We start from the raw sequence: 26,465 nt of genomic DNA on the forward strand, positions 1-26,465 counted from the left end.
CATAAAAAGAAATGAGCCTGCTGTATGTAACAGCACAGAGGGAAGTGAAGATCATTATGTTAGGTTAAATAAGTCAGGCACTAAGAGGAAAGTATTGTATGGCCTCGCTGGTAGAAGAGGCCTTCAGATGTCAATCTCAAAGAGTGAAACGTTATTTGCAAGAAGCCAGAGACAAGAGAAGGCATGAGGAAAGAGTGATCAGTGAAGTCTAAGTTACAGTTAGATAGAGTGAGACAGTTGGTGCACCAGTGCACCAAAGTAAAATGGATGACTAACAAAATTAATTGCTTAACATTTCAAAAGGCTAGTAGAAAATAATCTGGAAGTATTCACGTGAAGAAAATATACATGCTCACCGTGAGTAAGCTTATGTAATACATTCATGCACCAAAACATTGCATAGTATTCCACTAATATGTGATTTTTGTTACAACATTTTAAAAACTTAAAAATAAAATTTTCTCAGAATTCATAAAAATTACTCTAGAGGGTCTGTATATACACTTTATACTGGTGTCCATATGACAAGCTCATAGACACATTAGAACTGTCGACTGCCCTGCCTTCTGAATAACGTAAGTAGACAATGTGATGAAGGCAATCAGTTTTAAATAATTTTAACAAAGTTTTTTTTGTAATCATTGTCTTTGTTCGGGGCAGAAAGAGATACAGCATGACCTTTTTGTTTCCAATTTGAAATAGTAATTACCATATTTCAATAATCTCTCCTCTAACCACGTCGTTACACACGCACACTTTCAACTGTTACTTACATCTTTATTCCATACTGACGTTTTTAAACAGAAGACCACTTTCAAAATAGAAATAATTAATTTCAAGTGTTTATTTCAAAATCGGTAATAGCAATTAGATTTCAGGACCATCTTGCCAGGCCACAGGGGAAAAGGACACACTCAGGTCTAATACAACGTGATGAGCACGGGGAGAGGGAATGGGATCTCCTCTTCTGAGGAACAGGGGAGGGGAGGTGAGAAAGGAAGAGATGTGGGGCTGGGAGGTGGGGTGGGACAGTGCTATGACCAGGATGTAAAGTGAACAAATTATTTTTTATATTTATTATATTTCTTTTTTACATAAATATTTATATTATTACACATAAATAAAATAAACTACATATAGCAGGAAAAACCATGAAACAATCAAGAATTATATAAATGTTACATTCATAGTGATTTGGCTATTTGTGTTTGGCAAATTGGAAGAAACATCTTTGCTATCTTGGTGAGTCTAAAATTCTGAATGAAAATCAATATCTATCATATCTCATTCTGTTTTCAGGGAATTACATTATGTAGAATTATAAAATTGTGCTTCTTTGAAATGACTTCTTTAACCTTGTTTTTGCATATATAGAACTTGTATTTTGTTTTGCTCTTGATGGTGGATAATTTTCATTTGTGTTTCCTAGACCATATGCTAACACTGTAATTTCATTTCTAGGTGCCTAGAAGATTCTTGGTACAAACTTAGACATTTTTTTAATTTCAAAGTCATTATCAATATCTTTAAAAAATGAAATCCCAGCACTTGGGAGGCAGAGGCAAGTGGACTGCTGTGAGTTCAAGGCCAGCCTGGTCTACAAAGTGAGTCTCAGACAGGCAAGGCTACACAGAGAAACCTTGCTTCAAAAAAGAAAAAAAGAAAGAAAAAAGAAAAGAGGGAAAAGAAAACTGAAACATCTAGTCAGAAACAAGTTATTTTGGATTGCTGTATAATGTTTAAACAGTTACATGAATGATTGTAGAAAAAAACATGTATGCCAATAATTATCAAGCTCCAGCTAATTATCTTAATTTCTTCCCTCTGGGTCACTATAAAAGCAACACTGAATTAGGAAAATCAGCCCAACATTAATATAATTTATAATCATCTCTTTTTTGGTTGTTCTTATTACAAATTATGATCTGAAGTTGTCCTCTAAGTAATTCTAAGAAACTAATTAGGATCTAGTAATTAATAACCCTAACACATACATGTAATTGTGTGATTGTACGCACACACACATGCGCACAGAGAGAGAGAAAAAAGACACAAGCAGCAATGAGCCTGTTTATCTGTTTTTGTTATTCATTTCCCAGAATTGGAATTCTTGGTAAAACCCTGAGCCATTAAGTAATGTGACCCAACAACTGGAAATTGCATCATTTGTTACAATTTTGTTTCTCAGTCTCCAATCCTTCATGCATTATCAAGTTTCCTCTGTAAATGTTTAATTTGTCAGCCAGCCAGAATGAAGTGGAGCCATGGCACATTGCTTACAAAGACTTATGTGTAATTCATGTTAAAAATTTATGAATATGTTACTTGTCCTTTATAGAGATTGGAAACCATAATGAATTTACAAAGATGGGTCTGATGCTGTACTCAGAATCACATACCTGTTAGTGAGTCCTCATAATTTATTCTATGCAAACATGAATAGAATCCATTCCTGTGAGGCTTCCTTGAGGATATAGTTAAGGCAAGATGAAATGAATTTTATGATATTCAAATATTTCCTATCTGGCCCACTTTCCTTCACGACGTTAGTACACTTTCCATGAGGCAGCAAGCACAGGGCCTGCACAAGTCTGCACCAGATCCTCTGCAAACATATTATAGCTTTCAGATTAGTGTTTTTATGGGACTCCTGGGTGTGTGCCTGAGTGGGCCTCTGATTCCTAGGCCTTCTCTCGGGATCTTTTGCTTCTGTTGGTTTGCCTTGTCCAATTTCAATGTGATGTTTTTGTTTCATCTTAGTATATACTTTATATTTGTTCTTGTCTCTTAGAAGCTTATTCGTTTCTAATAAGAAACAGAAAGGGAACAGGACTCAAATGAGAAGGGAGGTGGGAAGGAATTGGGAGAAGTAAGGGGGATTGTATCCAGGATATATTGTATTATTTGAGAAAATAATCTGTTTTCAATAAAAGGGGGAGAAAGACCCCTGTTACCATGCTTCTCTCTGTCCAGGACCCACTAATTTTTAATTATTAACATTTTTCAATGAATAATTTATAAGAAATAAAATTTACATACTTAAAATGGACAAATGAATCCTGTTTAGAACATTTACAGTTTCCTGCAAACATTCTCAGGCCCAGAATACTTGCAACATCACTAAGGTTTCTGACACCATTAACAGTCAGTCCTGACTCCTGCTCTCTTCCCCAGAAGGCACCAGCCTGCCTAAAGTCAGCACAGATGTGCCTCTTATAGACATTTATGTAAGTGAAATAGCATAGTACCATGTAAACACAGCCCGTGAAATTAGCATGACATTACATTGTCAAGATTCGTCTACGATATAAACAGAACATTAAAATAAGGTGTCCTTAACTGCTAACTAATGTTACGTTTTAAGAAAATACCAAGCTGCACGTATCCTAAGATAGTGGTAAAACAACTGTCTGTGCTAGAGTATAAGAAGTGAGAACGAGGAGAAAGCATGTGAGTACAATAATGCTAACATTAGTGAAACTCACAGTCTGTGCTAGAGACGTGTTGGCACACACCAGGGACAACACCACAGCAATGTCACAAAAGAAACTGTTCACCCTCTGGAGCCACAGTAGGGTAACTTGAAGATAAAAAATATAAAAAAGGTCGAATGTACAAAGCCAAGTGCCCACTGTGAAGCAGGTACACACCCTGTGGTTGATGATCATGTATCTCATAGGGTAACAAATAACCACAATGTGGTCATAGGCCGTCACTGTATACAGGAAACATTCAGTGTCCAATACCCTCTCCCCTCCTTGTCTCCATATCCCATCCTTGACCCTGGGGTTGGGGGAGAATCCCTGCTGGACCAGAGACCACTCCAGCCACCAGAACTCCAGGTAGGCTCCCCTGCTGGGCACCTACTCCACCCTCCAGGTGGCCCCCTAACACTGTTCCCAATCCCACACCTCACCTCCTTGTCACCTAATACAAGCCCCTAACTCAGATGTTAACTTCCTGCTGGAACAGAGGTCCTGCAGTCCACAAAACTTCAGCCCACAGCTAAGGCAGATACTCCCACGATCAACAAGAGACCACCTTGGCCACCAGAGGTCCAGCCAGCCTCCAACTCGGTTGGAGACTCCCACCTCAACCAAAAGCCACACAGGCCAGAAGACTCAAGAGGAAATAGAAACTAAGAAACAAAATATTCATCCAACAAGAAAACGCAGAAATAAGAACCTAGCCCTATAATCACACAAACCTAGATGCCTAAATGACATCATAAGAACATAATCCACAACAGCCAGAGCACTATGTCACCAGGAGAGCCCAGCTGTCCTATTGAAGGAAGCCCTTAATATTCCAACACAGCTGAAGTATAAGAAAAAGGCCTTAAGACCAATTCTATGAGGATAGTAGAAGTTTAAAAAAAAAAAAGGAAGTGAATGAATCCCTTAAAGAAATCCAGAAAAAAAAAAAGCAAACAAAAAAAATTGAAGGAAATGAATAAGTCCCTTAAAGAAAGCCAAGAAAAAACAAATATTGAAAAGAGGCATGATGAAAAGAAGAGCTGAGAGGCACTACTCTGTAAGAGATGGCACAGCTCTGCCTCATTAGAAGGAGCATCATCTTGAGAGACATCACTGATGGAGAAACACGTCAACACTGCCTGCTTCCCCACACATAGGGTGTGGAGGTTGGGGGAAGCCAGGATGGTTCCCCAGCAAGGCGAAGACATAGAAGACCAGGAAGAGGACGAAGAGCATGCTCTCTAGGCCTTCGCTGTTAGAGATTCCCAGTAGGATGAGCTCTGTCACAGAGGAGGAGTTCCTCATGCTCATAGCACAGGAAGCCCTGGAGAAGTAAAGCAGTGGTGTCCATGAGTAACTGAGAACAGCTTCCTGACCAGGGGACCCTATCTAAGGCAATGGCTACAAACAAAACAAAGCCAGTGAGGGAAAGGGACCAGCGATGACTCTGCCCTCAACTTCAAATACTGCTTCACAGTCAGCCTCAGTTTGCTCAGACAATACCAAGACAACAGATTAGTTTGTAACTGGTAGAAATGTTCCAGTGTCCACCGCTCACCACAAATCCAGTTTCCCTAAATCTGGCTTACCATCAGTTAAGCTGGCTATTTAATATCCATTATCATTTTTGGTCAGATGACAGCTAAAGTTCAATATTGGCACAGCCATATTTAGTAGAACCAGGCAGATTCGTGAAGCCAGCACAGCTGCTTGACACAGCTCCAGCAAAGCCGAGCAGATTGCTACAACCACTGCTCTGCTCTTCTATCTGTAAATGGCACAGCCATATCCACTGGAAACAGTCATGAAGCCAGCACAGCTGCTTGACCCAGTTGCGGCAAAGCTGAGCAGATTGATACAATCGCTGTCCTTCTATCTTAACTTTGGGGGTTTTGGTCTTTTGTATTGCATTATTTGGGGACTTTCTGCATTATGATGAAACTTATGTATTTTCCTGAGAAAAACTGTGGCTGAGTCTTTTTAGAAAAATCCAAAAATTAACTTTATCTGACCACGATATGGAAGTCTTACTTACACCTGGAGACCATTAAACACAGATAACCACATTGCTACATGAGGCTATTCCATCAGGAATCTTCTTGTAATAACTGCCCTTGATCTAACTCAAACAATATACTGGTGCGTGCTAAACAGAGACAACTGACAAACCCTGACTGACCAGAAGAACAGGTTACAGATTCCAGCCCTCTTTTAATTATAGGCTTAAAGGTCTCTAAAAATGTACTTTAAAGATAAGGCATGGTGCAGGGTTGTTCATAGAAAGACCAGTTCCGATATTTTCTATTTGTCTGGAGTGCTGTCAGACTATAAACACTGCCAGCCTAAAAGCAGGTGGTCATATATTAAATGTCTTTTCCTTGGAGGGGACATTCTTTAGATTCTTTAAATTAGAATTATAGGGATAATAATAATGAGGATGATAATAATAATAATCTGTATTAACAATAAAACTCTGTTCTGTTTGTATTTTCTAATTATAACTGAGGTTCTAATTTTAAAAATCTAACACATAATCTGTACCACTTGGATAATCATTAGTCCGTCTTTGTTCTGTAAGACTGAAATCAGGGACACAACAAGGCTGTCCACTCTCTCTGATCTCTTCACTATAGTATTCAAAGTTGTAGCTAGAGCTAGAAGAAAACTAAAATAGATCAAAGGGATGCAAATTGGAAAGGAAAAAATCAAATATCACTATTTACAGATGATATGGTAGTGTACATAAGTGATCCCATGAATTCTACCAAAGTACTCCCACAACTGATAAACACCTTCAATAAAGTGGCTGGATGTAAAATCAATTCAAAAAATAAAAATAAAAACCAGTGGCCCTCTGTTATACAAAAGACAAATTAGAGAAACAACATCCTTCACAATAGCCACAAAAAAAAAAAAAAGATGAAATATAGTGGTCTAACTCTAACCAAGCAAGTGAAAGACCTATATAAAAAATTAAAAAATAAAAATAAAACTTCAAGTATCTGAAAAAAGAAATTGAAGAAGATATTAGAAGAGGCAAAGATCTCCTCTGCTCAATTAATCAGTAGGATTAACAGAGTAAAACTGCCCACCTTACCAAGAACAATCTACATATTCAATGCAATTCATATCAAAATTCCAACATAATTCTGTATGAAACTTGAAAGAACAATTTCATATGGAAAAAAACCCTGAATCTCTAAGACAATTCTATACAATAAAAGATCTTCTGGAGTAATCTTCATTCCAGATCTCAAGCTTTTTACTATAGAGCAACAGTAATAAAAATGGCATGGTGTTGGCATAAAAACAGACAGGTGAATTAACTGAAGACCCACGCACCTATGGACACTTGTTTTTTTGACAAAGAAGCAAAAACCATTTAATGGAAAAAAGATAGCATCTTCAACAAATGGTGCTGGACTAACTGGAGGTCTACACGTAGAGAAATGCAAATTTATCCATATTTATTGCCCTGCACAAAATTAAGGTCCAAATGGATTAAAGATCTCAACATAAAACCAGACACACTAAATCTGTTAGAAGAACAGATGGGGAAGAGCCTTGAACTTATTGGCACAGAAAACAACTTCCTGAATAAAATGCCAATAGCTCAGGCTCTAAGATCAACATTTAATAAATGGAACCTCATGAAACTGAAAAGCTTCTATAAGGCAAAGGAAACTCTCAACAGAGAAAAGCAGCAGCCCACAGACTGGGAAAACGTCTTCGCCAACCCTACATCTGACCGCGGGCTAATATCCAAAATATATAAAGAACTCAAGAAATAAAACACCACCAAATCAAATAATCCAGTTTTTAAAATGTGGTACAGAACTAAACAGAATTCTCAACAGAGGAATGTCTAATAACTGATAAACACTTGAGAAATACTCAAAATCCCTAGTGATCAGGGAAATGCAAATCAAACTAACTCTCAGAATAGCTAAGATCAAAAACTCAAATGACAGCACATGCTAGTGAGGATGTGGAGAAAAATGAACACGCCTCCATTGCTGGTGGGAGCACAAACTTGTACAACCACTTTAGAAATTGGGAATAGTTCTACCTCAAGACCCAGCTAGACCACTCATGTACATATACCCGAAAAATGCTCCACCATAGACAAGGACATTTGCTCAACTATGTTCAAAGCAGGTTTATTCATAATAGCCAAAATCTGGAAACAACCTGGATGTCCATCTGTTGAACAATGGATAAAAAAAAAAAAAACTGTTGTACATTTACACAATGGAATACTACTCAGCTATTAAAAACAAGGGAATCTTGAAAGTTGCAGGCAAATGAACTAGAAATGATCATTCTGAGTGAGGTAACCCAGACCCAGAAAGCTTTTCCACACGGCATATAATCACTTATAAGCAGATATTAGCCACAAAATACAGGATACCCACATTACAATACATAGACATAAAGAAACTAAATTACAAGGAGGAACCCAGGTAGAATGCTTAAGTCTCATTCGGATGTACAAATAGAATAGACACTGGAAACAACTGAAGAGCATGAACAGGACAGGAACCTACCATAGTGGTCCTCTGAAAGATTCCATCCACCAGGGTATCCAAGAAGATGCTAAGACTCACAGCCAAACTTTGGTATGGAATGCAGGGAGTCTTATGGAAGAATTGGGGAACAGAAGAACCTGGAGGGGTCAGGAGCTCCACAAAGAGACCGATGGAGCCAACAAATCCAGGAGTAGGAGGGTGGTGCTGCAGACTGGTGCACCAACCAAAGATCATGCATGGTGAGGACCTACGCCTTCTTCTCAGATAGAGTAGATAAGCATCACATTCTCCTTGTAGGTCTCATAGTATGGGGAGTAGAGGCTACCTCTGACATGGACTCTGGTACCCATTCATTCATCACTTCCTCCTGGAGAGGCAGCCTTGCCAGGCCAGAGGAAGAGGATACAGACAGTCCAGATGAGACTTGAAAGGCTGAGGTTAGATGTTAGGAGAGGAGGGCTTCCCTTTCTGAGGAGTAGAGGAGAAAGGGAGGGAGCAAAGGAGTATGAGGGAAGGATGGTAGGATCAGGAGTCAGTGAGGGAGGGGGCTACAGTTGCGATGTAAAGTGAACAAATTAAATTTTTAATTTTTTAAAAACTTAAAAGAAATAAATGTGAACTATGTACATATGCTTTTAAGATTTTATCATATACTTTTAATATAATTATATAAAGAAAATGACAAAAAAATAGACATACTATAGATTTTACATCATGCCACATATACAAACAGGGATTATATTTAACTGCCCACCTCAAGTAAATAATAAACTGGACCAAATGCATACAGTAAGGTGCTTTCAGATCTGTGAAAAGTACAGACAACTGAAACTTGTGAGGAAGGAAGATTTAGGAGCTGAACAACTTTGTTTTAATGTATTTTCTGTATTCTGGTGTCAGGGCTCTCACATAGAGAACAAATAGACAGCATGACCATCTAAGTTAAAAAAAAAAAAAAAAAGTCTGATGCAGTATCTGAAATCAGTGGATGTATAGGAACTGTAGGAAACACTACTTATATAAAACATCTACCATCTTTCTATATTTTAAGATTACCACTTAAAATATCAAGCCAGGAAATACTTAATGATAAATCTGAGAAAATTAGCTAGATCTGAGCACTGAAATTGCACACATTGTTAACAGATGTAAAAGACATATGTGGGATCCATGAATTAGATGGATGTCAGTGCTCCCATAACTACTCTACACATCCAATCCAATGCTGACTAAAACCTAAGCAGATCTGTTTGTAGAAATTTTAAAGCTTCGCTCAAAAAAATAGCACAGAAGTGCAAAGAATCATGAATAGCAAAAGTTGTTGTTTAAGAAAAAAAAAGGAATATTCAAAGAGCAACACTGGTAGAACAGGTCCACTGATGAATGTGGTTATAAATAAATGCACATGGAGTCCTGCCCTTCTCTACTCAATTGTGGAGAATCAGATGAGGATGTAATTAATTACATGAGGATGACTGGGAGTACGGGCATTATCATATATAAAGCCTACAACTGAAAAATTAGATTTTCAGTGGTGCCCTTGTGGAAATCAGAGGACAATTTTGGAGGTCAGTTCACTCCACCTGTGTGTAGATCTTAGGGCTCCATCTCTGGTTACCAAGAGTGTACTGTGACCACGCTAACCTACTGAGCCATAGGGCCTGCCTGAATGCAGAATTCTTGATGATGCTGGAAGTTCTGGTTTGCCCATCACATAGATTCTCACATTATTATGAAGAGCCTCAAAATTGGCTAATTCTTTTCTTGTTACTAGAAAGATCAAACTCATCCGATGCCATCTTGAGCTCTTCTTGATGTAAAATTTTTACTGAGCAAAATGTATGTCTCAAATCTCAAAATTGTACATTCCATTAAGTGACAATGACTTATGTTAAGTTGAACTAAACTGACAGTAATTATTAAAACAAACTTTCTAAAATGTGATAGTTTCACATATATCAAATATGTCTTAACTTAAATGGACACCAATGTTAGAAAATTGATAGATTAATTGTCAGAAATATTAATTCAAGGGGTTTCCAGCATTCAAATATGTCCCACAGAGAGAAATATTACCCATCTAAATTATTTTTAGCATTAATTACTTTTGTCACAGTGCAGGCTTGGTCTTCCTTTTTATTTTCAAGAGAACTCTTTCCTCAGTAGCTAGGACATGCATTAATTCCCAAAGGAAACATCTTGTCATTCTTTAGTTTAATTAATTTATATAAAAACAGACAAGCAAAACTACCTTCACAGGAAACGAACACATTTTATGCTTAAAGAAGAAATAAAGGCAAAAGTCTCAGAGAAATCTCTGAGCCAAAAGCTGTGAGGTATCCACCATTCCTGAACAGAAGAAGCTTACAAGTCTGCTAACCCCTAGAGAAGAGGAGTTTAATTAGTCAGAGCAGTATCTAGAAGGGAACATAATCTGATATCCCTGGAGCACAGAAAAGTTAAAGATTCATCAAAGAGACTTGGAGCATCTACAGAGAATTGCCCACTAGGGCATGAAAGTTCATATTTTCCACTTTTGAAATCATAGCAGAAATCTAGGCTGAGTGTTGATCTACCCCTGCAGAAGCCTTGATGCTAAACTTTGATGGTTCTTCATTACATTTTGAAAAAATAGAAAGAGTAAACAAATGATGGCCCATCAAAGCATAACCAGCTTGTACACAAGCATTTGGCTAGAGTTCTCAATGTTTATAATAATGGTGAGCTATTCTTGCCCATGAACAATCTAGAGACAAACTCCTGAGATATCAACTCCAATCCTAAGGTCTATTTCAAAAGGATCTTATTTCTGTAATTTTTCTTCTGTATTTTTAACAATGTGGGGGAGCAACTGCTACTGTTCTTCAAGGACACAAAGGTCTTTAAACTTTAATGTCTGTCTTGCAATGCAAAGCAGAGCTCCACAATTGGTAAGTAGCCAAAATTAACTCTGGGCATTTCATTCCTGGCTGGTCACATTGGAAAGTCTACAATATATTTAAGGTGGAACCCTTGGATTTTTCAGCCTTCTTTAAAAATCAGTTTAGATTGCCTTAGTCATGACTTAGCTAATACTATGTGGTTTAATAAAATAATATATAATGCATAGATCAATTAAGTATTTTATACACCATAGCACTTCACCAAAGCATCCAATGCAGCTCCAGCTGACTTCCACACATAAAAATGTTGCTTCTGATAGAGAGGTAAATATGAAAAGTGCAGAGACATCCCTAAGACTGGGCAAGTGATCTTCCTTTTCCATTGGCTGAATCTAGATTTATAACGTGATTTCCACTGACAGTCCATTACCTTTCACCACTTTTTGCATTTAAGTATATTGTTTATGAGACACCCATTCTCCTCTTTGAAAAAAAAAAGTGCTTTTATTCTTGTGTCTGAAATGACAGATATACTGTAAATGAATACAATGACTGAGACTGTATATACAGTTTGTATGCTTATATTTTGTAGTCACATGTATAATTAAATTTAATTCAGACATGTTACTTAAAGATGAGACAATATTTACTTCTCTTTACAATTTAAACAAAATTGCTCATGAGCATCTCAAAGTGCACAGAGATCATCTGAACATGCCTCTGTAACATTAACGGTAGCTTAAAGTACTAGACAGATAAGGAAGAAATTAAATAAATGTGCTCTGGCCATTACTGTGATGATTTGCAGCTCTTCATATGACCAAGAAAGCAGGACAATGGAAAAAAAGACAGACTTGGACAAAAGAACATTGCAGACTCACACTGTCCTTGTATCTGTTGCCAACCAGAGAGCATCTACTATCCAGGAGGAAAGTTACTGTAACATTTTCACCCCAATGCAATTATTTAATGATCAAAGGGAAAGATGAATGATTAGTGGGGTGTGTGTGTGTGTGTGTGTGTGTGTGTGTGTGTGTGTGTGTGTAAGTGTGTGTGTCCTACTGTGTGCCTGTGAATGCACATCAAAGAAGAGTGAAGGCTATTTGAGTGGAGGTTGGTTCTGGAAGCACTAGTTACTATTTAAGTTATATTTTTCTAATTCTACAAAACAAGGAATATTAATTTGTTCATATTGTTAAAATTCAACCATTTCATATAAAATTCACATTCTTTTCTTATGACTAACAGTAGAATAAGAAAGCAGCCATTTCTTTGAGCTGAGGTATCTATATAAAATGTGTAATACAATTTCTATTTCGTGTTTTCCGCCAGTGAAAATTCCACGGTCATACTTCATATGGAGAAATGTCAAACATGAGCATAGTGACCACATTCCTCCTCTCAGGCATTCCGCATGCACCAGCCCTGGACACTTTGCTCTTTGGACTCTTCCTGACCATTTATGTTTCCACTGTGCTGGGAAACTTCCTCATCCTGCTGGTGATCAGGGTGGATTCCCACCTCCACACACCCATGTACTACTTTCTAACCAATCTCTCCTTTATTGACATGTGGTTCTCCACAGTCACAGTGCCCAAAATGCTCATGACTTTGGGGTCCACAGAAGGCGGGGCTATCTCCTTCCACAGCTGTGTGGCACAGCTCTACTCTTTCCACTTCCTCGGTAGCACCGAGTGTTTCCTCTACACAGTCATGTCCTATGATCGCTACCTGGCCATCAGTTACCCACTCAGGTACAGCAGCATGATGAACGGAAGAGTGTGTGCCCTGATGGCTGCGGGCACCTGGCTCACTGGTTCCCTGCACTCTGCTGTCCAGACTGTGTTGACCTTCCGTTTGCCCTACTGTGGACCCAACCAGATCCAGCACTATTTCTGTGATGCTCCTCCCATCCTCAAGCTGGCCTGTGCAGACACCTCTGTCAACGAGATGGTCATCTTTGTGAACATCGGGGTAGTGGCTTCAGGCTGCTTTCTTCTGATATCCCTGTCCTATGTGTCCATCGTCTGCTCCATCCTGAGGATCCGCACTTCAGAGGGCCGACACAGGGCTTTCCAGACCTGTGCCTCACACTGTATAGTGGTCCTCTGTTTCTTTGGCCCTGGTCTCTTCATCTACCTGAGGCCAGGTTCCAGGAATGCTGTGGATGGAGTTGTAGCTGTTTTCTACACTGTGCTGACACCTCTACTCAACCCTGTTGTGTACACCCTGAGGAACAAGGAGGTGAAGAAAGCGCTGTTGAAACTCAAATATATGTCAGTGTTTACTCAGGGTAAATAGGCAAGTAAATATAAATACACTTAACGTCTTCAAAGTTTCTGATTGGATTATACTTCTGGTGTGACCGTGAGATTTTTTAAAGAACACTTCAAATATTTAGCTTTATTTTCTAATGAAGTGCCTGAGAATTTTTCATTCCTTGATAAAAGCTTGTAAGAATCCCAAAGAAAACAAACTGTGAACATAATTTCAGCACAAAGACAATTTTCTTACCTTGCTTCTGTGTTTTAAGAAATACATCAGAAAAAGAATGTAATTCTACCTATTCAAACAGTTTTCTGAATTGCAATCCTGTGTGATATTCTTGCAGTATGTTTCATCCAATTGAAGTAAAACATTTAGCAATCTGTTTCTTTATATGTTTAAACATTTCATAAATAAAAATTGTATACAATGTAATCACTAAAAGACATAGTATGCCTATGAGGAGGCAAACATTTTGAAAACACTCAAAATGTTTCATGAGCTAATACAATATAGGTGTTTACTTTTTTAATATTCTGAAAACTAAGGCTTTGAGAGTAAACATATGTCTGTGAATGTGACACATACACTGTATATTTTTTATGGATTACCAATAACAGCTCTTCTAAGTCTTTCTATGAAAAATTCCTGACATTTTGTTCAAGTTCAAACTGTCCATTTCAGAAAGTGAAAAAAAATAGAATAAAAAAGAATAGACAAAAAGAATCAAAATTATTCATTGATTTTATTCTCCAATTTATAAAATTTCATAGACTTTCATATTATTTTGCCCTTTCTACAAGCCACATTTGTTTGACTTGAAGTACAAAATGTACTTTGGATATTTTCTGGGAGGAAGGATTTTCACCATAAATTTCACCATCCATTGTCCACATATATACATATATTAAACATGTGAATTACTTTTAATTACATATCACATGTATCATCTTAATGCAACACATACCACTCTTTCTAGGAGATGAAGAAGATGGATCTGGAAAGCTAATATGAAGTGTAGCCAGACTTCTGATATTTGTTGCAACCACATTTCAGAGACTCTTAAGAAAGAGAATCCAATCTGCCCTAGATTGCTGTCTTTTTCCTGAGTAAACTGTGACACTGTGCTGAGAATAAATGTCCTGCTAACTGTGGTAGCATGACACACATCATTCATAAAGCAGTGATCTATACACAAGGTTATGCACTGGCAAGGGCCCACCATAGAACTCATCTCATTTTGCAAAGTGAAAAGCAAATGTGCAGAAGTACTTAAACACTGAGCTGACTTTGATTCTAACTCAAATGTCTACCATCACGCTGTTCTTTCATTTGTTTGTTTGCGTGATAACATCTCACTATGTATACTGGGTTGCTTTAAACTCGCAGTTTTGCCTTCATCTGTAAGTTAAAACTTTGTATATCCACAATGTACCCATGGTAACTATTAATTAATATATAACCCTCTCTTTGAAAATATTTCCCTAATGTACCAGGAATAGCATAAAACATGCTTTTGTTTTATCAACTTTTCCCACAGTGTGAAAAGTGTTAAGTCATGCTGTAAATTTTATAGTAAACCTCTTAAAATACCCCAGGTAGAACCTCCCTCTGCCTACCTACACGGGCAAACAACCTTGCCCTACTGATGCAGGTCGTGTCAACTAATATTCCTGGTCTGAACATTGAAGTTATTAAGGAATAAAAAGAAATGTAGAATGCTTTGGTTTGAGGCTCAAGAGACCAGTGTTTTTCATTAGAATTAAAAGACTCAATCAATATAAATTCACATACAAATCAAAAGCTCTGTGAATTTAAGGTACACCCATAAACTTTATGCATGGTGTGTGAAGTTCTCATTAAAAAACACAATTCTCCCTAAAAATGGACAAGCTTAGATACAGGCAGAGTTGACGGCTGAACTCTGCAAAGACAGGGTAAGCAAATCCTCAAGAGTTCCTGCTTCATAAATAAATTTGGCAGAGATATTGGGTTAGAAGGCCAACGATGATGCTCCAATGTTAGAGAGAACGTTGGGTGACTGTTCAGGCAGTAAACTGTCTCATTTTTTCATTTTGAAAGCTGCCAACCTGCACTTCCGGTTCACTAAGTCATTTAAGTTTTATTCCTTCTCAAGTCTCTGAGGAAGGTTGAAGACCAGATAGTTTAGTTTTACAATCAAGTATACTTGGTTAGGAGATAAGACCGTTTTAGATCAAGATAAAGGATTTAAGTTAATAGAGATGAGATATGATAGATATTGAATTTCATTTAGACCAAACAAGACAGGGAAGATGTTTACTTCAAGTTTGACAAATATAAATAGCCAAATCCCTATGAATCGAACATTTATAGAACTCATGATTGTTTCATGGTTCTCCCTGTTATATGTAGTTTCTTTTATTCATGTGTAATAAATAAATGCTCACATTTAAAAAATTAAAAATTAATTTTAAAAAAACCACATGGTTGGCATCTGCCTGTGTTCTTTATGTGTGCAAACCATCACCTTTCCTGAGTGTGACTCAACTTATCTTTCCCAGATGCCATGGGTTTACCATGATATCTCACATGTGCATTGTAACTTTCTAAAATCCACCAATCTCCCATCGTACTTTGGAGCTCCAGGATGTATGTTAAAGCTCTTTGTCTTTTAGGCCTGAAATTTAGATGTCACATAATTAAAATAATTGAAGAAATTGCTGCATTGATTAATTACTAAGAAAGTAGGGCTAAAGAGATACACAAGTGTCAATACTAGGATTATTATAAAATGTGTCCTATCCTTTAAATATGTGAATCACGATATGTTCTTTTCAATTGTTCATTAGCTTGGATCATGCAGTCTCAGAAATTCCATCAGATATATCATAACCATACACATACCATATTTTTAAATTTCAGGTTATCGTAAAAGTGATATCCCTGGCACAGTCCACTGTGGGCACTTTAGTAGTTGGGTGCTTCAAGAGATGTAAATTTGAGGTTTAAAAAATACCCAAGGGAATAGAACAATACACAGCAGAATGTGGTTAAAGATTATCTGAAGTTTCAACATTGTGTGTGTGAAAAACAAACATCAGAGGCTGTATTGTTTTTAATTTTAACTTTCTTCTAATTTCTTTCTCTGAAAACAATATTAATAGCTCTACAGAGCATTAATAAGGACACACATATTTGCAAAACTCAGTTATCCTGGTAATATAAATGGTTTGTCATTATTTTTCATATTAGTCCTTTCATTTTTCAGAGCTTTACCAGGGGTTCATGCCCTCTTTCTTACCTCCTTCAACTCCTCATCATTGTTTTCTTTAATCCTTACTCTATTTTTTAAATTTTAAAAAGGAGAAAATTTAATGTTTTACTTGTAGGTTTCTAGGACCCTCTGGATCCTTCTACTTTGCTATTCTCCCATGCTTCTCTCATTTAGAGTCCCAGTAGGAGGTCCTCCCCTCTGTCCCAGTTTCCTGGTAAGTGAAGGCTTTCGTGGGACATGCCCCTTGGGCTAGTATGCAGATATAAGTAAGTATATACCATTTGAGTCTTTCTGCTTCTGGGTTAACTCACTCATTATGATCATTTCTAGCTTAATCCATTTATCCACAAATTTCGGAATTCCTTGTTTTTAATAGCTGAGTAGTATTCCATAGTGTATATGTACCACAGTTTCTTTATCCATTCTTCTACTGATTATGATAGGCAGATTTGGGCCCAGGGGTCCCACTCAAACTAAGGCACCAGCCAAGGACAATACAGGCAGTAAACTTTAAACTCCTACCCAGATCTAGCCAATGGTCAGAACATTCTCCACAGTTGAGTGGAGAGTGTGATACGACTTTCTCACGTACTATGGTGCCTCACATTTGACCATGTCCCCTGGAGGGGGAGACCTGGAGGCACTCAGAGGAAGAACAGCAGGTTGCCAAGAAGAGACTTGATACCCTATGAGCATATACAGGGGGAGGTAAACCCCCTCAGGAACAGTCATAGGGGAGGGGAAGAATGGGAAAATGGGGGGGAGGGAAGAATGGGAGGATACAAGGGATGGGATAAACATTGAGATGTAACAAGAATAATTTTTTTAATTAAAAACTAATAATTTTTTTTTAAAAAGGAGAAATTTAATTTGCTTCATAGTTTTAGAGGCTAACAACCCATTAGCATAGTGTTTGCTCTTGAAAAGACACAGTTGGGTATATACCTTAGTAGATGGTTTTATAAGGGTGGTTACACCTATGAGAGGAAAAGATCATGTGAGGAGACAGGAATCTGGAGCAAGATTCGTACTCAAGATGACTTTAGTCCTCTCCTAAGACTAACCAGTGCCTCATGGGAACTGTCTCAGTTCCTTCCAAGGGTGGCCGTCCCACCAGGTTCCACCTCTTAAAAGTGACATCACTTCTTACCCCTCCCCTGCCCATTTATTAATTCCAGTCTAGGGAGGAGACACCACCCATAAAACCTTAGACCCAAAATCTGTCTTGTCTATAAGAAGTACAGGGGTAAAGAGGGAGCAGAGATTAAGAAAATGGCAAACCAATGACTGGCCTGACTTGAGACCCACCGCATGGGAGAGAGCCAACTGATAACTATTAATGATACTACCATTATTCGTGTGTGGGGATTGATGTGTGATTTAAACGTTACACATCTATTCTGTTAGTCTGTGTCTTTTTATTGGAGAGTTGATTCCCTTGACATTGATAAATATTAGTGATCAATGATTGTTAGTTCCTTTTATTGTGGTGTTGGTGGTAATAATGTGTTTGTGTATTTGCTTTCTTTTGGTTATACTGTTGTGAAGTTATCTATAGTCTGTGTTTTCTTGGGTGCAATTGAGCTCATTGAGTTGGAGTTTTTCTTCTCTTATCTTCTGTGGGGTTGGATTTGTGCATAGATGTTGTTAAAATTTGGTTTTGTCGTGGAATATATATTTTTCTACCTCTATGGTAATTGAAAACTTTGCAGAGTACAATAGTCCTGGCTGCCATTTGTGGTCTCTTACAATCTTCATGACATCTTCCCAGACTTTCTGGCTTTCAGAGTCTCTGTTGAGAAGTAAAGTGTGATTCTCATAGGCCTGCCTTTATATGTGACTTGGCATTTTTACCATGCTGCTTTTAATATTTTTTCTTTATTCTGTAAATTTAGTGTTTTATTATGTGGTGGAAGGAATTTATTCTCTGGTCTAGTCTATTTGGTGTCCTATAAGCCTTTCATATGTCTAAAGACATCTCTTTCTTTAGGTTGGGGAAATTTTCTTATTTGATTTTCTTGAAAATATTTTCTAGTCCTTGAAGCCTGGAATCTTCTTTTCCTTCTAGTCCTATTAATCTTAGGTTTCATCTTTTCATGGTGTCCTTGATTTCTTAGACTTTTTTGTGTCAGAAACTTTTTCTATTTAAAAGTTTCTTTGACAGATACATCAATTTCTTCAATTGTATCTTATATGCCTCGGGTTCTTTCCTCCATCTTTTGTATTCTGTTGATGATGTTTCCATCTGTGGTTCTTGTTGTCTTCTCTAAGCTTTACATCTCCAGGATTTCCTCAGTTTATGTTTTCTTAATTATTTCTGTTTCCGTTTTCAGCTCTCGAACCAGTTTACTCAGTTTCTTCACTGCTGTTGGTTGTATTTTCCTGTATGTCTTTGATGTCCTCTATTTATTTGATTGTATTTTCCTGTATTTCTGTGAGGGATGTATTCATTTCCTCTTCAAAGTCCTTTAACTTCATGTGCTTAGGTTTAAAGTCACTTTCTTGTGTTTTAGCAGCATTAAAATATCCAGGATTTTTTTTGGGGTGTGTGGGTCTGGTGGAGAAATATTGCCCTGGTTTTTGTTTACTGTGTTCTTCTGCTAGCCTTTATCCATCTGATCGTCTGTGGGGTTGGCTGCTTTTTCCTGTAACCTGCAGAGTTTCTTTGCCCTCTATGATCACGTGAGATCCTACTGGTCTCCTCAAACCAGCTAGTAAAGCTGAACCAAAGGCTGGATCTTCAGTTCTCTAGAGTTCAGAGTATGGGCCCTGGCATTTCAGAGTCAACCATGCTGGGATGCTGACCTTGGTATCCAGGAGCTGCCCTCAGGAAAGTGGGAGGCATCTGAGGTCTGTTTGCTGGAATAGAGCAACTCTGGAACTGGAGACCCATGCTAGATTAGGCAGAAAGCACCAATTGTCATGCATCCTGGATCTGAGAGTGTGGGACTCCTGGACCTAGGAGACAGCCACAGTGGGCCTGGAACTGTGCTTCCCCAGTTCCCAAGATATCCCCTCCTGTCAGGGAACACCAACTTCAGTGTTTTGGAGTCAGCCACCAGGTTACTCACCAGATCTACATTCTCTGATATTCTGCCACTCAGATACAGTATGCCCTGGCTGCCACCATCTTGGAAGTCCACCTTACTCTATTTTCAGTTGCACGAAGATGTCACATCTGAAAAGGGTTGTAGATAGATATTCTGAGATTCAACTTATGATGTCTTGACGCACTCATGATAAGAAAAAATTGAATTGCTTTGTGCACATGCAAAAATCATATACCCATATACAATAATAACTAACCAAAACTATGTGCTTTCAGCCAAGTGTGGTGGTAAACTCCTGGAATCCAAGCACTCAGGGAAGCAGAGGCAGGCAGATCTCTGTGAGTTTAACTCCAGCCTGGTCTACCAAGCAAGTCTAGGGCAGCCAAGGCTACACAGAGAAATTCTGTTTCAAAATCAAAAACTAAATAAATAATACACATGCTTTCTTAAGTCAGTGATTATACTGACATCATGTTGACATGCAAAAACAAAATAACCTGGAAGTTGTCTAAAAACAACATAGCATAAAAGATAATGTGAGATCAAAGCTTGCCCATGTTCCTCACCCATCAAACCTATTTAGAGGACAGCACTTATCAGAATTCTTCCTAAAGATTAAATTGAAATAATCCATTACAGAACATAATCTGTCACAATTTCAATAATGTCTATGGTTTTCTTTCTTCAAATATTAATTTGGAATATTTTAATACTACATAAAGTCCATTAATAAATTTGTTGCACAGTTAATAAATATGGATATATATAATATATGTAAATGGTTAATTGAGTGAAAAGACAGCTGAATTGTAAGTAATGTTATTTACTAAGCAGCTTACTATTAATTTCAGCAACTTGCATTTCTGCCTCTTTAAAAAGCACTGTTCAACTGCCAAGAAAAGTGCAAATAGATAACTGTGATTCCAACCAGCAAAAAAAGTTTGTATACAGCAAAGGAAACACTCCACAAAATGAAACAACAACAATGACTGAAAGAAATATTTGCAAGCCATTTGTTTGATACAAGGTTAGTATCCAAAGTAGATCATCCAAAGCACATAGCAGCATATGCTTCGAAGTACCTAAATATCACATGCATGTATTAGAGATGACTCTGCAAAGATGGGTCAAAGTACTTGAATATTTTCAAAATAATTCATATGAATTACCAAGAGATATACTTTAAACATCATTAATCATCAGAGAAATGCAATTCAAGCCATAAATGTGAAATAGTGGATATTAACAAAGTAAAAAATCTAGTTCATTACATGCATGTGGATACAAGGACGGGCTTTGTACAGTCTACTCTTAAAACATTCTAACACATTTCATCTCATGTCTAGCATTAGTTTCCTGTTTTCAGGGTTTAACTTGTTGGGGGGAGGCTTGAAAATATCATACAAGATTACTGTATTTGCTTCACTTACACTTTCTCCCTTCCAACTCCTCCCATGCCTCCAACACTTTCAAATTAATGACGTGATTTTCATTATTGTTATATATATTAAATATATATTTTTATTATTTTTCTTTTTAATTTTTACATATGTGTGTGTCTATTTAGGGCTGCTCATATGTACATGTTTCAGACCGACCAGTTGGTGTTGAATAACTTGTCAGGAAGCTCAAAACAAAATCTCCCTCTTCCTGCAAACATTGCTTCCCTGTAGCTCTTCATTGAGGAGTTCTCCCATCAGTGCTGGCACGTCAACAGCTGTTGTCAGTTTACAGACCGTTTTTAAGCAACCATATTGCTGTGATCCATGGAAGCAGCTTCCCTGCCATACCCAGAGGACACTAGCAGCCAACTGTCTGTTCAGATTCACAGCCCTTTGATTTTGAATTGAAACATTTGTTTTCTTGATGTTTTGTATATTCTGAATATTAGTTTTCCCTTAGAGATATATCTGAAAAAGCTTCCCTGCCATATTCTGGCACCATCTTCACTTGGTTGATTGTTAATTGTTGGTCTTAATTCCTCAGTAAATGGAGCTCTATTCAGAAATTCCTTTTCTATACCTATATTTTATATGTCACTGTATGTGGGCATATGTATAATTATTCTTAAGATTAATTACATCAATTAACCCTTCCATTTCTTCCCTCTAACTTCTCCCTTGTATAACTACTTCTTCCTTTCAAATCTATGACCTGTATTTTAACTGTTGTGCAATATTTAATATATATGCCTAACTATATATGTGTGTGTATACAAGATTCTTGGCCCATATAATATTATATGTTTGCGTGTGTGCATGTGCATTCATGTGTGTGTGTGTGTGTGTGTGTGTGTATGTTTTCAAATCTAGCCAATTGGTACTGGATAACCAGTTGGTGTACTATTTCCTAGGGAGGACATTTTTCCCTACTCTCAGCATTCCTTAACCACCTGTAGTTCTTTATGTAGGTTGATGACTTATGTAGTTTTCCCCTCCACAGCAGAATGTCTATTAATGTCAACCTTCTTAATGTTGGATGTGGATTTACCATGCATGTATTTTATTATGTTGAAGTATGCTCTGTCTCTCTTTAGGAATTTTATCATGAAATCATGCTGAATTTTCCCAAATGCTTTTTCTGCATCTATTGAAATTATCATGAATTTTTTTTACTTTAGTTCCATTTATATGATTATAACATGATTTGTGTATATTAATACATCTAGGATAAAGAAAATAGATCATGTTGTGTTTTGTGTGTGTGTATACATATATGTATATACATACATATGAATATATATATATGTATGTATATACATATACATATGTACATATATACATATACATATATATCCATGAATTCAATCTGAGTATTTTACTGAGGATTTTTGAACCTATGTTCAACAGGAATACTGGTCTTAAATTTTCTCTTTTTCTTTTATGTGTTTTACCTGAATTGGATATTACAGTAACACTAGTTTTGCAGAAAGAGCTCCTCTGATTTTTTAATTATTGAGCAAGTATTGGTCTCTTTGAAGTCTGGCAGGATTCTGCTGAGAGTCCATCCGGGCCTCAGCATTTTATAGTCCATTGCATTTTATTGATGTTTTGAACTTCTTGTTCATTGTGGGTCTGTGTGCCTTGCTGTTCACTTCTTGCTTTAAAATTTGAATATTTCTAGAAATCTTCCTTGTTTTAGTTTTTTTAACTTAATGAAGTATAAGTCTGAAAAGTGCTTAGAGTATTTTTAATTTCTTTGGTGTCTGTTATAATATTTACCTGTTTATTTCTGGTTCTGTTCATTTAAATCATGTGTTTCTTTCTTTTGATTAGCTGGGCCAAAGGTCTGTCAATCTTCTTTATATTTTCACTAAAACTAGTTTTAGATTTTTTTGATTCTTTGTGTTGTTTTCCTTGTTTTGTGTGTGTGTGTGTGTGTGTGTGTGTGTGTGTGTGTGTGTGGTTTGTTTGTTTGTTTGTTTGTTTGTTTTTAGTTACTTTCTGCTCTTATTTCTGTTATGACTTTCTACCTGCTAGATGTAGGTTTGTTTTGTTTTGTTTTTCGAAATTCTTGAGTTGTTTTTCGTTTGGTTTAGTTTGGTTTTTTGTTTGTTTGTTTTGTTTTGTTTTTCAAGACAGGTTTCTCTGTGTATCCTTAGCTGTCCTGGACTCATTTTGTAGACCAGGCTGGCCTCGAACTCACAGAGATCCACCTGCCTCTGCCTCCTGAGTGCTGGAATTGATGTGCACCACCACGCCCAGAAAATTCTTGAGTTGTGTCATTTATTCATGCTCTCAGATTTTTTTCTCTTTTTAAAATTATTTCTATTTTTTTCTCCTTTATAGCTGACTCTCGATATTCTCCCTCAATCTTCCCATTATCTTTTCACATTCGCTTAAGGTGGCATTTAGAGTTATAATTATCTCTCATGGGTCTGTTTTTAAAGTGCCCTAGGGTGGTGGTTGTTGTGTTATGTTTTCATTTTCATTTATTTGCATTATTTTTGGTGATATCTTATTTTATCATTTAATAATATGGTATTCGTTCTCCAGGGTTTGTGTAATTATTCGAGTTTTTACTATGGATTCTAACCTTTTATGTTGTGGACAGATAGTATACATGGAGATATTTAATTTACATGTGTTTGTTGGTAATTGTTTTGTGTCCCAGTATATGGAGGTTTTTACAAAACTCACCAGCATGTGCCTGTGGATTATCTGTGTGACCCGAACTAGGCATCTATTTTTCTAATTAAAAAAACATGTTGAAATCTGATTATTATACTGTTACTTTTTTTTTTACTTTCTAAATAAATGCACCATTGACCCATATCTGTAATTAGGGATATCTGCACACCAAGGTGTCTATAGTTTTCTGTGTTTCCAAAATTTTGAGTTTGCAATGAAAGAAGTATCTGGAAAGTGTGTCAGTCTACACTCTGTAGAAAAAAAGAAAAAAATACAGTATGTACGATGTGAAGTTCTAGTTATGGGTGATGGAGATTTAAATGCGTATTTGTTCTATACAGTCATATCCTATGATCACGCTTTGATCATGATTGCCTGCTCAGATACAGCAGTATGATAGTGGGGAGAGCATGGCCATTCTGGCTGCTGGGACCTGCCTCAGTGGGTCCCTGAACCCTGCTGAATTTCCATTGGTCCATGCAGTTGTTTCTGTGTTGTGATGCCCACCCTCAAGTTGTCCCATGAAGATACACATGGCTTCCTTTATTAAGGCAACAACACAAATTCGCTGTCTTTATAGTTATGAGGAACAGAAATATAAATAGCAGGGCACCTATCAAAATGTTAACAGATTAATTTCTTCTGAAGACTCTAGAAGATCATTTCTTTACTAGCTTCTTCTAGATTTTGACATTTCTCTTTGTTCCTTCATTTTAGACCCTCCCATTTTTCTGAGCTTATCTTCCCAGCCTTCGCCTTATTGTTATATCTCTTGCTTATGACTTTGAACTTTTCTTTTATACCTTCTGATGACATCGGGCCAATATGGTTACTATATGACAACCTTTGTATTTAATCCAGTGAATCTCCTAATTTAAGAAAAATTTTCACTTTAACAAAACTCTTTTTCCCTTACAAAGTAAAAATTTCAAAGGTTTTTGATGATTAGAAATTAGGCAAATCTTGACAATGATGAGATATTATATATATAGACTTATATTCAGAATTCTATATGCACCAAAATAGTAAAGATGTTTTCTTCAAGGCTGCCAAATACAAATGGTCGAAACACTAATAACATAACATTTATATAATTCCTGATTGCGTCATCGTTCTTCTTGCTGTAGGTAGTTTATAGTATATATGTATAACAATATAAGTGTATATGTAAAAAATAAAAATACGTAATAAAATTTTTTGGTAAAAAAAGAAAGATATTAGGCAAATCTTCAGCTTAAAAGTAGAATTGCAATAACATCATAGCCTAACCTTTTTGCATGGATGAAATGGGTGAGTTCACAAAATCCTCCCTAGCACATTGAAGTGCTCAATTAATGTTAATATTTTAAATTAAACTTAAATATAGTATTTTAAATTAAACTTAAATATAATATTTTATCCATTCTTTAAGACTTTCATGTAAGTATAAGAGGTATTTGGATCATGTTCACTCTCCCCATCTAAAACCTCTGGGCACCCAGTACACACATCCCCCTCCCAACTTAATAATTTCTTATCTCATCCTTATTAACTACCCACTGATTCTAATTATCACTGTTCTACACTCATCTACTGCAGCACAGTCAACTCTAGAGGCACAATACCCCTAGAGAAAACTGACTTATCTTCCCCTAGCATGTATCAATTATCAATAGCATCTCAGCTTCTGGGATTTTATTCCCCTCCTCCCTCCTTGCAGAAATGCTAAATAGGTGTGTTTTGTGTACCTCTTGTATGGGTAATCACAGCTATTATGAGTTCATAAGTGCAACCATCCTGTCATCTCCGAAAGAGAATGATTCATCATGGTATTCTCAAACCTCCTGCTCCATCCTGAGTGTGTGTGATCTAGTCTGAGAATTGGCATCCTTACAATATTGAATCTCCTAGGCCATTATAATTCTTCATGTATAATCCCATTCCCCAGAATAAGTACCAGGCTATGAACATCACTAGAGAACATTTACTTCACCCATCATCTTATATTGAACCACAGTTTGTATTACCAATTGGAAAGTGCCTCTCCTGGCGATGGATATTACCTGTCATGCTATACTGAGGCTAGATGACTACGATTTTTTTATTTTATCTGTTATGATTGAACATATTTATTTATTTAACATTTTTGACTTGTAGGTGTTGAATCACATCAAATAGAGCAAAAAAAAAAATGACTCTAAAGCGCAAGTCAAAAGACTTTTAGATCATTATGTTCATTGCTTTATAGCACTCCATTATGTGAGTATACAAAAATAAAATTTCACTCAATTGTTACTCATTTAAATAGTGACTCTCTGCCCACTAGCAATGGAGCATTTCTAGAAATTAATTTTTTAAAAGCCTTTACAAATATGTGTCCATACACAAGTACATTTAGATGTGGACTTCTTCTTAGAAAACCATATATTATCATTGTGAACCTTGTTTAGGATATATTTGCATAGCTATGCACACAGACAAGCACAGATACACTAAAAGAGTAAAAAGTGCCTTTGAACACCAAAACTATTCACTAAAACGACCTCACTAACTACAATAATACTGTGACTATGTTTTCCTAACAACTAGCATAATAGAAGTGAACCCAAAAGCAGCATCCTATCTGGTCAACAAAAAGAGAACTTGAACCTGATAAAGCAGCAGAGATAACATCACTGAATTGTTGGTGGTTTTTATTTTTAAAATAAAACCAAACCATTTTCAAATAATAAGAAATCAAACTATGAGCACATTTGTCACAGTCAGAAATGTAATTGCTATTCAGAAAATCCTTAGAAAATATACTAACTGTATATTCCTGAAGAAGAGGATTCAATAATGAATTGTAACTAAAAAATATTGCTGATGTTGGAAAAATGAAATATTTTTTTACCAGTG

At 36.7% G+C, this 26,465-nt stretch overlaps 1 protein-coding gene and 1 pseudogene across 1 annotated transcript; one reads left to right on the top strand and one right to left on the bottom strand.

Moving 5' to 3' along the window:
* Positions 1-3,386: 3,386 nt before the first annotated feature.
* LOC127197873 (olfactory receptor 149-like) lies at positions 3,387-4,814 on the bottom strand (annotated as a pseudogene).
* Positions 4,815-12,252: 7,438 nt separating this feature from the next.
* Positions 12,253-13,188, top strand: LOC127198019 (olfactory receptor 10G7). Its single transcript, XM_051155823.1, has one exon. It carries the CDS (start codon positions 12,253-12,255, stop codon positions 13,186-13,188), a length of 936 nt encoding a protein of 311 aa, XP_051011780.1.
* Positions 13,189-26,465: the final 13,277 nt, after the last annotated feature.

The sequence above is a fragment of the Acomys russatus genome, chromosome 14, assembly GCF_903995435.1.
Source record: "Acomys russatus chromosome 14, mAcoRus1.1, whole genome shotgun sequence".
Classification (NCBI taxonomy): Eukaryota; Metazoa; Chordata; class Mammalia; order Rodentia; family Muridae; genus Acomys; species Acomys russatus.